The following is a 17,570-nucleotide window of genomic DNA, read 5'->3' on the forward strand; positions in this document are numbered from 1 at the left end:
CACTTGCTTTGTAAGTGTGTGGGTAACAAACGGATTGATATTTAAGTTTTCATTTTTTACTAAAGTTCCACTTTCACATTCTTTTTTGTTTTTGGTGATTCACATTCGTTGTGCAAATTGCCACCTACTGAGCAGGGAGAAATCATAGTGTTAAAAAAAAAAAAAAAAAACTTAAATATTGATCCGTTTCTCACCCACACCCATCAAATCGCTTCTGGAGACATACACTGGCAGCCATAAGTTTGGAATAATGTACAGATTTTGCTCTTATGGAAAGAAATTGGTACTTTTATTTATCAAAGTGGCATTCAACTGATCATAATGTATAGTCAGGACATTAATAACATGAAAAATTACTATTACAGTTTTAAAAAAAAAAATTCAGAATTTCTTAAACTACTTAAAAGACTTTTCATCAAAAAATCCTCCATGTGCAGCAATGACAGCTTTGCAGATCCTTGGCATTCTAGCTGTCAATTTGTCCAGATACTCAGGTGACATTTCACCCCACACTTCCTGTAGCACTTGCCATAGATGTGGCTGTCTTGTCGGGCACTTATAACGCAGCTTACAGTCTAGCTGATCCCACAAAAGCTCAATGGGGTTAAGATCCATAACACTCTTTTCCAATTATCTGTTGTCCAATGTCTGTGTTTCTTTGCCCACTCTAACCTTTTCTTTTTGTTTTTCTGTTTCAAAAGTGGCTTTTTCTTTGCAGTTCTTCCCATAAGGCCTGCACCCCTGAGTCTTCTCTTTACTGTTGTACATGAAACTGGTGTTGAGTGGGTAGAATTCAATGAAGCTGTCAGTTGATGACATGTGAGGCGTCTATTTCTCAAACTAGAGACTCTGATGTACTTATCCTCTTGTTTAGTTGTACATCTGGCCTTCCACATCTCTTTCTGTCCTTGTTAGAGTCAGATGTCCTTTGTGTTTGAAGACTGTAGTGTACACCTTTGTATGAAATCTTCAGTTTTTTGGCAATTTCAAGTATTGTATAGCCTTCATTCCTCAAAACAATGATTGACTGATGAGTTTCTAGAGAAAACTGTTTCTTTTTTGCCATTTTTGACCTAATATTGACCTTAAGACATGCCAGTCTATTGCATACTGTGGTAACTCAAAAACAAACACAAAGACAATGTTAAGCTTCATTTAACAAACCAAATAGCTTTCACCTGTATTTCATATAATGGCAAGTGATTTTCTAGTACCAAATTAGCAATTTAGCATGATTACTCAAGGATAAGGTGTTGGAATGATGGCTGCTGGAAATGGGGCCTGTCTAGGTTTGATCAAAAATGACTTTTTTCAAATAGTGATGGTGCTGTTTTTTACATCAGTAATGTCCTGACTATACTTTGTGATCAGTTGAATGCCACTTTGGTGAATTAAAGTACCAATTTCCTTCCAAAACAGCAAAATCTGTACATTATTCCAAACTTTTGAATGCCAGTGTAGATTTAACCACTGGAGTCATATGGATAACTTTTATGCTGCATTTATGTCCTTTGGAGCTTCAAAGTTCTGGCCACCATTCACTTGTGTTGATGGGACCTACAGAAATTAGATATTCTTCTAAAAATCTTTGTGTTCAGCAGAAGAAAGAAAGTCATACACATCTGGGATGGCATGAGGGGAGTAAATTATAAGACAATTACATTTTTAGGTAAACTATCCCTTTAATTTGTACTTACATATGTAATTACAATGTTATATGAACACTAATAAGGCATGACCCAAATTATATATTTGATTTATTCACATTTGAAATAACATGATGATAAAATGGGAGATATACATTGTGTGTTATATAACAGTTAATTTTGTAGGAAGAATTGCAATTTATACTTAAGATTTAAAAAAAAAACAAAAAACAAAAAAAATTTTTTTAATTGAAAATATAATCATCATGTCTACTGGAAGAAACAATTTTACCTCCAAAGTTTGCACAAATATTTTTTTATGACACGGGCAGGATGGGTGTGAAAGGCTACCATTATAAAGTCAATTGTTTCTCATTTCAATTTGAAATGTACAACAATTGGAGCCCCTCCCACTGCCATCTACCTCTAAACAATGATGAAGACCTGTGCTGTGATACGAGTCAGAAATAGGACAACAATGCCACATTCACTTACGATTAAAAACAAGCCAAAAAAGGTCTGTCCCTCTCCAGAGCTATCACAGCTTCTTAAACAAATCAGGAAACTCTTTCTTTGTTCACTGAGAAATCAGTTATGACCTTGCACTGAAGGATCATATGGCACAATAAGACAAAACACACAACCAGCCTCTTGAAAAGCTTTCTTCATCTCCACCTAGTGGCAAAATAAGCACAACACGATAAAGACATTTTTACAGTACAAAAAAAGACTTGTGTTCATTATAGCTGACAATTTTGGTTTTATTAAATTTCTTTATTTGCTTTTAGTGTTAAAGCATGTTGCAGAATTCAGAAGTTACTTGTTAAATCATAATTTCATAACACTTTCGCAAAAACAAATTTATTTGCTGTGAAAATTATTTTAGTTTTAGGTTAAAATTAGTCTATTACATAGACAGCAACTGTCTTTTGGAGTTACAGTAATTACATATTGAAGACAAGTAAAAACCATTAAGGTCTTTGTTGAAATCATAATTTCAAGTTGGAAAATCTGGATTTTATGATAGTTCTGACATCTCAAACATAACCATTTCAAGACTTAACGTTAAGATTTTTTCTGGTGGCCCATTCTAAGTTATTGTTTCGTTATTACAGTAATTCAGACAAGAACCAAATTAATTAACAGAAAAACATAAAATTACAGTCAAAAGACCAGCCATACCAGACGTTCAGGGTCCATACACAAGCCCACCACAGCGCCACCACTGCCAGGCAATTTCACTGCAGATCCAAACTACATAGACAACCAAAAAATATGTCTTAAAATGCTGCTTGCTTCATGGATGTTAAATGAATGCATTAGAAGCAAATTTATGGAATCTGTCAAGGTACCAGACCAGTTACATTTAAGAGAGTAGCTTGGAAAATGATGCATTGGTTCTCTTAGTATTCATTTACTAACCTGTCTCGCAAGCTGTACCATTTTCAGATTTCCTGGGCCCAAACAGTCATCAGTATACACAGACCTGATGGAAAAATGGCAAGTTAACCAACTATACCTACAGTATCTATCTATTTATAAATCACTTCATAACCCACAGATTACGGGCATTATTTGAGAGTCTGATGGATGGACTCAGTAGGCTATTAATATTTAAGTATAAGGGACTTAAACATCATACCGCCTTAGCTCAAAGTTTTCATCCATGAGCTGAGAAAGTCTAGGCCAGTTCTTACACTGGAAGGCAGCCCTGCATTCAGTGAGAAAATCATCTAAAATCTTCACCAGTCAATGACCACTAGTTAACCAATACGTGGTACTATAATATAACACAGGTAGGTTGATGTGCTATGCACAAAGATGAACCAACCTGGCTTGATCTGTGAGGTCAGCAAATGACTTCATTGCTTCAACAACAACAGATTCACCTTTTCGGAAAGGAGAAGGTTTATGAAAAGACATACATTTCAGACATAAACCATAGATAACTAGTGTTTAATCAACGTAGATCTTACCATTCAGCCAGCGCTGTCTAACATTACTATGAATCCGTCCAGAATCGCTTGGATCGCCCAAGTAGGCCAACCAGAATAAGGGGAGATCGTTCATTTCCAAGGGAATGTAATCTCCTTTGGAAAAGAATGGAGACTTTCAGTCATGCAGCCTTGTGAGCAAAGTTTCAGTAAGCAAAATGCCCTTATCCACTGCAACACATCTTAATAGTAATTCCAAAAATGAAAAATGCAGTTTATTGTGTGCCTCAAGAAATACTTGGGTTTAAACACTGTACCATAACCCCGCTCATCCATAAGCTGTTTGCTGAAGTCCATGTAAACCAAGCCTTCATAAACCTATGACAATGTTATTATTATGAGACAAGAACGTTCCACAAAGTATGGGTCAAATTAAAAGGATCGTTCACCCAAAAATGAAAATTCTCTTATCATTGTACTCACCCTTATGCCATCCCATGAGGGTGAGTGTATGACTTTCTTTCTTCAGCAGAACACAAATGAAGATTTTGAGAAAAATATCCCAGCTCTGTTGTCCCATACAATGCAAATGAATGGTGATAGCTCCAAAAATCACATAAAGGAAACATAAAAGTAATCTACATGACTCCAGTGTTTAACTCCAAATCTTCAGAAGCAATATAATAGGTGTGGGTGAGAAACAGAACAATATTTAAATAATTTTTTACTGTAAATCTCCACTTTAACTTTCACATGTGAAAGTGAAACTACACAGGCTCCACATGTGATTTTCATGTAAAAGTGAAAGTGGAGATTTACAGTAAAGAGTACTTCTATTTTGATCTGTTTCTCACCCACACCTTTTACATTGCTTTTGAAAATATGAATTTAACCACTGGATTACTTCCATGTTTCCTTTATGTGATTTTTAGAGCTACAAAGGTCTGGTCACCATTCACTTGCATTGTGAGGACCTACAGAGCTGAGATATTCTTCTAAAAATCTTTGTGTTCTGCTGAAAACAGAAAGTCAAACACATCTGGGATGGCATGAGGATGAGTAAATGATGAGAGAATTTTCATTTTTGGGTGAACTATCCATTTAATATCTGACATACCTGCACAACTCTGTCCTGTAAACCAGCTGTGATGAAGAGCTCATCGGTCTCAACATTGAGGATGAAGTTTGCTCTGACTGGTTTAGGAAGATCCTGAAAAAGGTAAAATAATGTAAGTAAACAGTTTATTTTAACATAACCTAAAGGGGCTCTGATTTGTGGTGAATAATGAACATACATTGTCTGTGATGTTGTAAAACTTCATCAGGCACTTCAAGGTGGCAGACACGATTGCACTTAACATAAAACACACAAAATGTGACTATTTTAATGTGTCCTTAAAAGGGACAGTTCACCCAAAAATAAAATTCTCTAATCATTAATCACCCTCATGCCATCCCAGATGTATATTACTTTGTTTCTTCTGCAGAACACAAATGAAGATTTTTAGAAAAATATCTCAGCTCTACAGGTCCATACAATACAAGTGAATGTTGATCAGATCTTTGTAGCTCCAAAAATCACATAAAGTCAACATAAAAGTAATCCATACAACTCCAGTGGTTTAATCCATGTCTTCAGAAGTAATAATAGGTATGCATGAGAAACAGACAATATTTAAGTCCTTTTTACTCTAAATCTCCACTTTCACCACATGCGACTTTAAGATGTAAAAGTGAAACAGGCGATTTAGAGTAAAAAAAGAACTTACATTGTGATCTTTTTTTCATCTATTATATTGCTTCTGAAGATATGGTTTTAACCACTGGAATTTTATGGATTACTTCTGTGTTTCCTTTATGTGATTTTTGGAGCTACAAATGTCTGATCACCACTCACTTGTATTGTATGGACCTACAGAGCTGAAATATTCCTTTAAAAATCTTCGTTTGTGTTCTGCAGAAGAACAAAGTCATATACAGTACTGTGCAAAAGTCTTACGCACATAAGATGTTTCACAAAAACATTTGTCTTAAGATGGTTATTTATATCTTCAGCTTTAGTGTGTCAATAGGAAATATAAATGTTAGACTCCCAAACATTCCTTTAGCAAATAGAAAAGATTAGAATAAAATAACAGGGAGCCCTGCAACAGATGTCATGACCCCCACAGAGCTCCCCTCTGAACATCGAGTCAGTCTGGGATTACATGAAGAAGCAGAAGCATTTGAGACAGCCTAAATATATAGAAGAACTGTGGCAAATTCTTCAAGAAGCTTGGAACATCCTATCTGCCAACAACCAAGAAACACTGTGTCCAGGTGTATCTAGGAGAATTGGTGCTGTTTTAAAGGCAAAGGTGGTCACATCAAATATTGTTTTAGCTTTTTTATGTTTACTGGACTTTGTGTGATGTAACTGATAAATGAAAACTATTTATGGCATTATTTTTGAAGACATCCTCACTAAGCAGCATTTTTCACAAGTGCCTAAAACTTTTGCACAGTACTGTACATCTGGGATGGCATGAGGGTGAGTAAATGATGAGAGCATTTTAATTATCTCTTTAAAAATATTTTTGCAAACCAAGCTCAAGAACATACAGTAGCTCAAACATAGCAACTTGAATCATGTTTATCATGGTTTTAAAGTCTAACAACAAAGGCATGAATGAGTTTTGGATTAACTGCTAAATGACTGCCATTTTGCCAGTGTTTGATAATCCAAGTTCAAGTCTACTTACCTACTACCAGCTAAACCCTAGAAGCCAGAGAAATATAGTACATTGTTGATTTATCAAGACAAACCAATACAGCTCTATTTTTATAATGTTGATTCCAGACAAGCAACTGCAAATATTACCGGTAATAAGTCTTACCACTTGCCGAGGAATGTTTGTGTCATACTTCAGAGTAAAATTCTGCTTGGACAGAGCAATGCTGTCAGTATAAAAGGAGAACAGATACAGTAAATAAGTCAGTCTCTTAATCATTTCATTTAAACATATGTGTACTAGATTTATTCAGTTATGTCTGTTTGTGGAGTATCTCACCCTTGCTCTGAGCAGAACTGGTAAAACTTTTTACAGGTGGCTTGCAGAAGTCTCAGACCTCCCAAATACCTGGAATTTAAAGATAAATGAATGAATAATAATAAAAGGCAAATTTCATCGCTCCTCAAAATGCATAAATATGAAGCCATAAAGACCAAAGACAAACCCTTCTTTACGACTGATCCGAAAAAGATCCTGCAAGCTTCCAAACTCTGTTGGGTCGTTCAGAGGATGAGGTAGAAGGACCTTAATGAAACCAGCAAGATGAGTGAATAACAGTGCTTACCTCATGACCTTAACAATTGATTTCAATCTTTTTTTATTTACCAGAGTCTGGCTTTCCATGAGTGTGACCTCAGCCCAGAAGTTAGCGATGGTCAAAGCAATGGTTTTCCCATTGAAACCATCAGACGGGTTCCCCATGAGTCCAACCCTAAAAGTCAACAAACAGCATGGCAATACATAGACATGTACAGTATAGTGATCAAAAACAGGAAGGCCAATTTTTTGTGTGTGAATGGTTGATATTTCTTTGATATGTGGATAGCTAATGTGTTCAGCCTGACCTGGCATATGAGCGGCATGTAATAGGTTTAGATGGAGATAACTGTTGCTTTGAAGAATAGTGAGCAAGCCATTTCGTGTAATCAGACAGACCCTGTAACAACAGTTGTTAAAATGCTTACTACGCATTAAAACAAAAGTCAGGTATAGAATAATGTAGTATATGCATATTTTACTGTATAATCATTATTTATATACTCAGAGTATGTCATATACATTAAGTCATATAAATATATACCTATCACATAATGTTAAATTCACACCCACCACTTGTCCAATTAGTTGAAAACCTGTTGGTAGCTTCATCCCATAAACAGGCACTTTCTCCTCATTTACAAGCCATTCCTAGAATCAATGAAATCATGACATATTTGAAGTGTAGGTTAAATCGTTAGGCTAAACATTTTAAGAGAAGCAAATTCAAGGGCACAAGTTCTCATTAATAAGTTAAAACTACAGTGTGTAATTTTTTCAATTTCAAAATTATTTTTCCTTTCTACGCAGAGTATGTTAATGTAAGCCATTTGTAGGTTGATTTCATCGAAGTGTAAAACTGTGGCACTATCAAAACATTCCTCTGTTAGTTTGAGCAGCTCATCAAGCCTGACACAGCAACATTGGCTTTACTGACTGAGTGAGTTTGGGGTGGGACTGCTTATACAACCAATGGAAGATGAGGGATTTTTCTGGAATCTGTTTGAAAACATTAACTATTCTTGCAATTACATTTGGTGACGCTAGTGCCACAGAAATTACACACTTCAATTTTAAGCAGAGACAATTTAAACACTGACCCAAAACATGCCAAAGGTTCTATCTTTAACGTCTGGGTGATTGCAGAGGAATTCTGAGATGTATGGTAAGGACTCTTTGCGTAGGCAGTAGAATACCACACTGGCAAGACGAGATGCAGTGATGCCCTCCTGAGGCTTCTCAAGGAAGCGCATGACTCTGGTATGCACAATGTGTGAGAAAGAATCCACTTGTAAGACATTTTAGATTATCAAATTAACTACTTTTTCAAATGTCACCAAAAAAAAAGGACAAAAGATGCTTTCACACAAAATTAACTGCAGTTTTCTGTTTAGAGGTCATAAGTGAAAACCCTGTTTTAAAAGTAACAGTAAATCTGCTCTGGCAATTTCCCTGAATGAAAAGTTGTGATTTTGCCTGAAAAGTTCCCTTTTGATGCAATGTGTGAACAACACCTTAAGATTAGAGGTTTGAGCACGTATGAAGTCAGGATGGACTGATGTAAGAATTCTGCTATGGGCCAATCACAAAGCTTGGACAGAGATGATTCAATAGCTCTGGAGTAAAAAAAAAAAATATTTTAGCCAAATTGGACAGATAGTGAAATGATTTAATCTAATCAGAGAATATCAAACATGTATCAAACATTGAAATCAACCACGCGAGGCCATGAAACTGGACCGTGAAGAAATGGAGGCGGCGAACAAGCACTTAACGTCGAGCTTAATTTTTAACGGCACTTACCTACAACTCATTTTGCATTTTCTACAACCAAGACCCAAATGTGCTCGGCCTGTTTCTTTCACGACTCTGAACAGAGTAGCAGCAACGGCAGCACTCCCATACATACTGTACATCTGTGTTTATTTACATCTGTCATGTGTCTCCTAGAACAAGGGCTTGTGTTTCCACTTGAGTTTGTGATCAAATTGACTTGACAGTCATTTAGTGTGTGATGCCCAGTTTTTGTCTGTAGCCATTTCCAGTCAGTAAGTGTTTGATACAGAGCAGTTTTAGATTCCATTTACATTTTAGAAATCCAGCCTTGAAGAGAATCTCTTCATCCGAGCAGATGAAGAAATATGTCAACTGATAAAATAACTACATCTCAGAGTTTAATGGCATTTTGGTTTTGATGTGTGTATGGTCCCAAAGTGGAAAAAAGACAGAAGGCTGTTGCATGTGTGAATAGCATTAAAGGCTACCCGTAAATCCAACAAATTTACAGCAATTTAATGGGTTTCATGTGTGAAAGTGGCTAATGTGTCATGTCTTACCGATGAGTGTTTGGACAAACTTCAACAATTCCTCTGGAGAAGCTCTTCTCCCCGGACTCCAACTCATAATATATAGCAAGTTCTCCAGGCTAAAGAATCAGATATGAATGAGAAACAATTTAAAATTTAAAGAAATAACATTTTCTTTAGGTGATGAGTTCACTGCAGTTTTTGACCACTTTGAATTAAATGATTATTTAATCACAGAAATTATTGTGACGTGTTAAATGCATGTTGTTATAACATAATGATGAAACCATCTTTTAAAGCAAGAGTGGGGAACCTTTTTCCTTTTAAGGGCCATTCGAGTATTTACAAAATTATTCGTGGGCCATACAATTGCTTGCAGTTTTAGATTGAAATTAACGTATGCATTCCGTTACGTGCTCCAACACAAAGATTTTTTTTTTTTTAAAAGGTCTTTCTATTATACAATATTTTGCATTGTTATTATTTAAAATAATTCATTTATTTTTTACAGTTAAAGGGATAGTTCACCCAAAAATTTAAATTCACTCATCATTTACACTCCCTCATGCCATCCCAGATGTGTATGACTTTCTTTATTCTGCAGAACACAAATTATGATATTTAGAAGAATATCTCAGCTCTGTAGGTCCATACAATGCAAGTGAATGGTGATCAGCACTTTAAAGCACCAAAAAGTACAGTCAACTGTACCAAAAATAATACATTGAACTCCAGTGGTTAAATGAATGTCTTCTAAAGTGATACAATTGCTTTGGGTGAGAAACAGATCAATATTGAAGTGCTTTTTACCATAATTGTTTACTTACGGTTGCTCTCCGATGCGCATCCATGAGGGGAATCAGTTCATGCTGTCTCTTGCGTGATGTAAGCGCAGGGCTGAGTTATTCTTCAATAAATCTTCGTTTATGTTCAGCAGAAGAAAGAAAGTCATATACATCTGGGATGGCATGAGGGTGAGCAAATTATGAGAGAACTTTCATTTTTGGGTGAACTAACCTGTGACGAGGAGGAGGGCGTGGTCGGGTCGTGAGGATGCACGCCCGGCGCCGAGTTGCCCAATCAGCGGGAGAGAGATAAGGGAGGAGCAGGAGATGCCAGAGAGAGAGAGAGAGAGAGAGAGAGAGAGAGAGAGAGAGAGAGAGAGAGAGACGCACGCAGCTGCTGTGTGTGTGTGTTTATGTCTGTGTGTTTAATGTTATGTTTAAGTTTCTTTGTATCATTAAAGTTTACGTTGACTGCCAGCCGGTTCCTGCCTCCTCCTTTCCCATCCTTGAACCGCGCTACATAACCCTTTAATGGGATTAAGGCCATTTTTTTGCTTTACAGATTATTCCTCGAATGGCCTCACGGGCCTTATTCGGCCCTAAAGTCTGACGTTCCCCACCCCTGTTGTAAAGTGTAAGATAAGAGTAAATACTGTTGTTAATATACAGGATGAGTGGACTGGTTGGATCACTGTTTATGACATCTCGTCCACTGAATCAACATGTTTGATGAGTATCTTACCTTAGATCTAAAAAAGCGAATGACTTGTGCAATATCAAAGTTTTGATCAGCACAAAGCATGTCTCCTGCAATCTGTAAATGCAAAATATGAATGCACAATTCAAAATAGCCCAGTCTCAGGCCATCAAAGAGATGAAAGTTTGAGGAAACGAGATCTGGAAAATGGTTCTACTACATGGATATTAATACACACTTTATGTAAGGATTATTAGTTAGATGTTGCATCTTACCACCATGATGTCATCTTGTAGCTGCCGGCTTCGGATGGCCAGCTCAAGGTCTGCCACAGCCCCGAGCCTGTCATCTAGAGTCGTGCTGCCATCATTCACAACATTCTCCAATGGAAAGTCATTTGCTGTTGCCCACCGTTCATAATGCTTGTATCTGAAATTAATGCAATTTTATAGTAAGTATAGTTTGAAAGATGTTTGAAATGGCTACTATAACATGCCAATCCTTATGCACTTATTTACACCAAGGGTTTAGTAAATAAATGACACCATAAAAACTACTTACTTGTCAGCATTTGTGACCAGATAGACTTCACTGAAGAGCTGACGCCTGTAAGAGAATATGCAGTTACACAGTTTGCATGGAAAACACCATTCACAATCCCTCTAAAAGTACACCACAACAAACATAATGACTCACGTGTTGACGGTTTCCCACCAGAAATCCAATATTTTCTTTCCTCCGACTCCAGGTAACAGAGCTTTGGGCACTCCGGTCAAATGAGAGTACAGACCTGTAACATCGCTCTAGCGACACAAGGACATTTTTAAGTAATCTGAACTTGCTCGATTGACAAACTACTTGATGAGGACCACACTTGCTCCACTAGGTCTCTTCTTTATGTTTAAAAAAAAAAAACAGACAGCATCAATTCTCAAAACAACACATTACGATATTAACAAGACCGTGTCGTTCAAGATTCGTTCACACGAGACCTTAGAAATGTTAAGAAACCCGTTCACTGCGGTACAAAGAAAACATGTATGCTTGTTGATTTACCTTAATCTGTGTCTCTAAAACCGTTCCGTGCCCTGCAACTAACAGGATGCAGATCATTGTTTTGTCTTGTTATTTATCTGAAATAGCGATGCATAATCCTTCTGATACAGAGACGATTGAAAGTCCGGAGTGCAAGTGTGAATCGCGTCACTGAAACCACAGCGCAAATCTTTAAAGAAACATGCTCACAATTTCATTTCAATGTTCATTAAATTAGGATCATGTCTCTTTAAGGGGGCGTTCACACAGGCCGCGCAATTTTTTCCAACTGTTCTTAATGTAAACATGCGCTAGACCAGTGATGCAGTGTCGCAAGCCGTTTTGGAATTTAAAGCTTTTGTCTAACTATCCATAAATATATTTTAAATATCTACAATTGCATTTTGACAAGTTATAATGACAAATTATAATTTGACTCGTCAGAATGGTAATTTGCAATATCTGCTATTATAATATGTGTAGGGTTGCCAGCTCAGCTCTGTAAAATTCCTGGACACCTGTTCAGTGACCTAAAAACGTATTGCTGACCATCACACAAGAAATACAACATATAATTTATGATTATATGATTTATAGTTTAAAACACTTATGTCATATTCTCAGAAATGTAATCTTTGTCCAATTTCGTTTCATAAATTTTTGAAAAACCTTTATAGTATTTTCTAAAAATAAATAAATAAATAAATAAATCTTTGAAATTGTCATGTGGTGCAACCATGAAGTAAAAAGTATTATAATACTTTATTTGCACCTTGAATACATGAGAGTATAAACTTATTAATTAATTTCCAAAAAGTTTTCAAACAAATTTTTCAAGGAATTTTTATTTTATTTTATTTATTTATAAATATTTATTTATATTTATTTTTTTTAAAAAATATTATGCATTTTTGAGTCAAAAATATCAAAAAATTTTCTCAGTGTTACACCATATGAATAAAATGTGCCTTTTCATAAACATGTCAAAATAAATATCAGATGTTTTTTTTTTTTTAAAACATCTTCCTTTCTACATCCGTTGACTGCTGAGCGTTCCAGTTTCTCCCATTTATTTTAATAGAAGATGCTCATCTATAATAAATAGTCTCAGTACCAATGTTTATCTCTGTTGTTAGTGTTTTATAGTTTTTATAGTTTTACATAAACAACAAAATGGCTACCTACATGTTGGTTAAACCCAAAGATTTAGATTTGGTGGACAAAAGCATTTTAAAATATGAATCATAGTTTAAAACAATTGTTTCACTGTTTATTTTAAATTTAATCGAAACCTATTTGTTAGTTGAGGGTGTGAGGTCATGTTTGTTTTTCAGCCAGATCTAAAGGAATTTACAGCCAGACCTTAAATTTTTTTAATTAAAAATCTCTTTTAATGTAGTTAAATACTATTTTAATGTAAATAAATGCATATTATTAACAGTTGTGTTTTTCATGTTAACATGTTTGTAACAATACAAGTGTACGGTAAGATAAATACGGAAAAATAAGTTTGGCCCGAGCTGAGTTTTCATCTGGATCTTCTGCAATAAAGTATTTGAAGAGACCTTCCATATTAGAGGTCGACCGATAGTGGATTTTACCAATACCGATAACTAAGCTGGGCAGTACCTGCCGATAACCGATTAATCATCTGATAGTTTTTACAATTTATACTGAATGAAAAAAATAACACTCAAATAAAATAACTTTATTGAACTTTATTACAAAAATAAACAGTACTGACTGAACCATGAAAATGCATTGCACTTTTTTAAATGAAATAAATATATAAATATTGATATATATGAACTAATATTCAAATTTTAAAATCAGCTGATTTTTAAATTGATGTAGTTTCCTTAGTCCACAAGAGGGCCCAATAAATACATAAACCATTCAGCACCATTATATTATTGCATAGAACATTTCTATCCTGGCTGTTAAAAAAGAGCATTTCAATTTGCATAAAATAAATAAAATACAATTTTAGTTGGTCCATATTCTCAAATGTTAAGTCAAAATTAAAATGTCAGGGAAAATGCTTCAATAGACAGTTCACATTGTGTTACACTTGCACTGATTCCTACTACTCCAGACTTAAGCTTCATAATAACACCGAATAACACATTGTTTTTTATTCAGTACAGTTGTATGTAGAGTAGCAATATTAACAGATAGCAGTGGTATTCGGCTGAACTCAGTGGTGAAGCAGCTCAGACTATGAGCCCAGGCCAGGGGCTGGTCAATCAGAAGGAAAACAACTGACTGGAACTGAACACAAGGATCACGAGACACACATTTCCAAATTCATCTCCTTTCCTGACAAAGCATTTAAACAACTCATTGCTTAATCTGAGAAATGCTTATAAGAGAGCAAGACGCAACGGCCAAAGACCTCCACTAACTGTAAGGGGCTGTTCACACCAAACGCTTTTGCAACCATCCATTTGTTTTTCTATGTAAACGTGAGCAAGAAGAACGTCTTTGTTTCCCTTTGTTTTTGTTTATTCAGCGTCTCGTGCAGGATCGCTGTTTTTTAGATGATGTGTCTAATAAAATTTTTTATTTGTTTATACGTTTCTCTTGGCTGCATGAAAATATGAATTTGCTTTCTTACGTCACTAGCTTAAAATATGCAACTTAGCTGGCTATCGAATGCATAAACTTGACCAGCTGGACATAAACTAATGGTAATAGATGGTAACAATCATGACATTTAAACATTTGGGTAGGACTTGCGTAAATTTTTGTCACATTGTTCTAACCGCTTGAGGTTAGCTTTAACGTTAGTGTCCTCTCAGCCTTGTTGGCAAACATACTGCTGTTCTCTACTAATGCAGCATCTAGTCAACAAATTATTTACTTTATAATGATATGACAATGTGTACTGTAGTGTACTGTATACATATCTTTTCGTTGCTGATGTTTTAAATCCGCATCTGAAGTGTTCCGCTCCATCATAGTGTAGTCTCCTATGTCAAAACAAACACCACAAGGCATCAGTGAAGCGATATTTTTTATTTCACCTCTAGAGGCCGCTCTCATACTGTATAACGACAGCGGACCCTTCCCAGCCGCCCCAGCAATGGATGCAATGGGGAAAAACTGTGGATTTTTGCAGATAACCGATAGTTTCAGAAATCTGTTATCGGTGCCAATTAATTGGCAAAACCGATATATCGGTCGACCTCTATTCCATATAGTAAAAATTTTATTTTATAAAAAATACATACTTTTTTATTTTTATATAAACATATGTTGTGAACATAAACAATCTCACAGTATCATTTATTTACAAAAAAAAAAAAAAAAAAAAAATCAAGTTTAATACTAACAAGGAGAGTACCTGCACTTTTTTTCTTCCACTTCAAGCACTGGTTTAAGGATAAGCACTGGAAGAGAGGTAGGTAGAGACTGATAGCTTGTGTTTTTCCTAAAAGAGAAGAGACCTTGGACATAGGGTAGGTCTGCTCACTCATTTACCTGTGCATCCGAGTGATATTCTGGTAGACCAGTGACTACTGTGAACAGGGCAGTTGGAGTCCAGTGAAGACTGGAAGACTGTCAGGAAAGACTGACTGCAGGAAAGTCTGCACAGGGGTGGGCAGGCTAGTTACCTTACCCACAGATCCTCATACAGGGGACTCCCTAACTAACTATGAGCACTATACAAGAAAAACAGCCAGGTGGTCTTCTGAAAAGTGGGATGGAAGATGGACCAATTAGGACGGACTCAATGTACATGACTGGAACGGCCATGGATAATGAGCAAAGGAACCTTAGGAAATGCAGCTGTGGGTGGACGAGGGTAATGATTTACAAGGGGCTGTGGATTCATCAAGGAAGGATACAATGTGGTAGGAACAGCCAGACACAACCTTGCATTGCAGCAGCAGGTCAGACAAGAAGGATACAGAGCCCGGTTGAGCACCACAGCGCTACTGAATCCACTGTTGTGAAGGGTCACCAAGAAGACCAGTAATGCCAGCAGGACAAGTCATGCCTGCGAGGTGAGCCGCATGAGGATACAACTGTTAACCCACAGACAAGAGAGGGAAGTAAAGACTATTAAAAGGAACCAGGGAGAAGAAAATTTATTAATTGGCCAAGATCTAATGATAATGAAGCCTAGAGCAGACTAGACCAAGACCTGTGCTCCACCTTGGAGAATGCACTCAGCAGAAAGGTGGTGGCCAAGCTGAATATGTTTAGTGACATTGTTTATGAAATATACAGTTGTGCTCAAAAGTTTGCATACCCTGGCAGAAATAGTGAAATTTTGGCTTTGATTTTGAAAATATTTAAGGTCTTTTATTTAAGGATAGTGATCATATGAAGCCATTTATTATCACATAGTTGTTTGGCTCCTTTTTAAATCATAATAATAACAGAAATCACCCAAATGGTCCTGATCAAAATTTTACATACCCTTGAATGTTTGGCCATGTTACAGACACACAAGGTGACACACACAAGTTTAAATGGCAATTAAAGTTTAATTTCCCACACCTGTGTGCAATTAGTGTCTGTGTATAAATAGTCAATGAGTTTGTTAGCTCTCACGTGGATGCACTGAGCAGGCTAGATACTGAGCCATGGGGAGCAAAAAAGCACTGTCAAAAGACCTGCGTAACAAGGTAATGGAACTTTATAAAGATGGAAAAGGATATAAAAAGATATCCAAGGCCTTGAAAATGCCAGTCAGTACTGTTCAATCACTTATTAAGAAGTGGAACATTCGGGGATCTCTTGATACCAAGCCAAGGTCAGGTAGACCAAGAAAGATTTCAGCCACAACTGCCAGAAGAATTGTTCGGGATACAAAGAAAAACACAAAGGTAACCTCAGGAGAAATACAGGCTGCTCTGGAAAAAGATGGTGTGGTTGTTTCAAGGAGCACAATACGACGATACTTGAACAAAAATTAGCTGCATCGCCGAGTTGCCAGAAAGAAGCCTTTACTGAGCCAATGCCACAAAAAAGCCCAGTTACAATATGCCCAACAACACCTTGACATGCCTCACAGCTTCTGGCACACTGTAATTTGGAGTGACAAGACCAAAATAGAGCTTTATGGTCACAACCATAAGCGCTATGTTCGGAGAGGGGTCAACAAGACCTATAGTGAAAAGAATACCATCCCCACTGTGAAGCATGGTGGTGGCTCACTGATGTTTTGGGGGTGTGTGAGCTCTAAAGGCACAGGGAATCTTGTGAAAGTTGATGGCAAGATGAATGCAGCATGTTATCAGAAAATACTGGCAGACAATTTGCAATCCTTTGCACGAAAGCTGCGCATGGGACACTCTTGGACTTTCCAGCACGACAATGACTCTAAGCACAAGGCCAAGTTGACCCTCCAGTGGTTACAGCAGAAAAAGGTGAAGGTTCTGGAGTGGCCATCACAGTCTCCTGACCTTAATATCATCGAGCCACTCTGGGGAGATCTCAAACGTGCGGTTCATGCAAGATGACCAAAGACTTTGCATGACCTGGAGGCATTTTGCCAAGACGAATGGGCAGCTCTACCACCTGCAAGAATTTGGGGCCTCATAGACAGCTATTACAAAAGACTGCATGCTGTCATTGATGCTAAATGGGGCAATACACAGTATTGAGAACCAAGGGCATGCAGACTTTTGAACAAGGGTCATTTCATTTTTTTCTTTGTTGCCATGTTTTGTTTTATGATTGTGCCATTCTGTTATAACCTACAGTTGAATATGAATCCCATAAGAAATAAAAGAAATGTGTTTTGCTTGCTCACTCATGTTTTCTTTAAAAATGGTACATATATTTCCAATTCTCCAAGGGTATGCAAACTTTTGAGCACAACTGTATGTTGGTAGATTGGGGAAG

General features: G+C 36.6%; 2 protein-coding genes across 4 annotated transcripts in view; one reads left to right on the plus strand and one right to left on the minus strand.

Moving 5' to 3' along the window:
* Nucleotides 1-17,570, plus strand: part of LOC127429758 (uncharacterized) — a 246,816-nt gene that overhangs the window by 213,341 nt on the left and 15,905 nt on the right. The gene's annotated exons all lie outside the window — the stretch shown is intronic.
* On the minus strand, nt 1,745-11,883 carry gkup (glucuronokinase with putative uridyl pyrophosphorylase). 3 transcript variants are annotated; one of them, XM_051678853.1, is made up of 24 exons: nt 11,733-11,883; nt 11,373-11,479; nt 11,238-11,282; nt 10,952-11,105; nt 10,722-10,793; nt 9,225-9,313; nt 8,403-8,504; nt 7,989-8,145; nt 7,462-7,539; nt 7,197-7,288; nt 6,958-7,063; nt 6,797-6,876; nt 6,631-6,699; nt 6,457-6,517; nt 6,322-6,338; nt 4,876-4,933; nt 4,698-4,790; nt 3,898-3,958; nt 3,623-3,736; nt 3,478-3,535; nt 3,289-3,357; nt 3,069-3,132; nt 2,829-2,900; nt 1,745-2,321 (listed from the first exon to the last, which is right to left on the minus strand). In XM_051678853.1, exons 1-24 carry the CDS (start codon nt 11,787-11,789, stop codon nt 2,235-2,237), a joined length of 1,962 nt encoding a protein of 653 aa, XP_051534813.1. In that variant the 5' UTR covers nt 11,790-11,883; the 3' UTR covers nt 1,745-2,234. The 3 variants fall into 3 exon arrangements, with proteins under 3 accessions (XP_051534813.1, XP_051534816.1, XP_051534815.1); XM_051678856.1 differs by lacking the exon at nt 8,403-8,504; XM_051678855.1 differs by lacking the exon at nt 3,289-3,357.

The sequence above is a fragment of the Myxocyprinus asiaticus genome, chromosome 39 (genome assembly GCF_019703515.2).
Source record: "Myxocyprinus asiaticus isolate MX2 ecotype Aquarium Trade chromosome 39, UBuf_Myxa_2, whole genome shotgun sequence".
NCBI lineage: Eukaryota > Metazoa > Chordata > Actinopteri > Cypriniformes > Catostomidae > Myxocyprinus > Myxocyprinus asiaticus.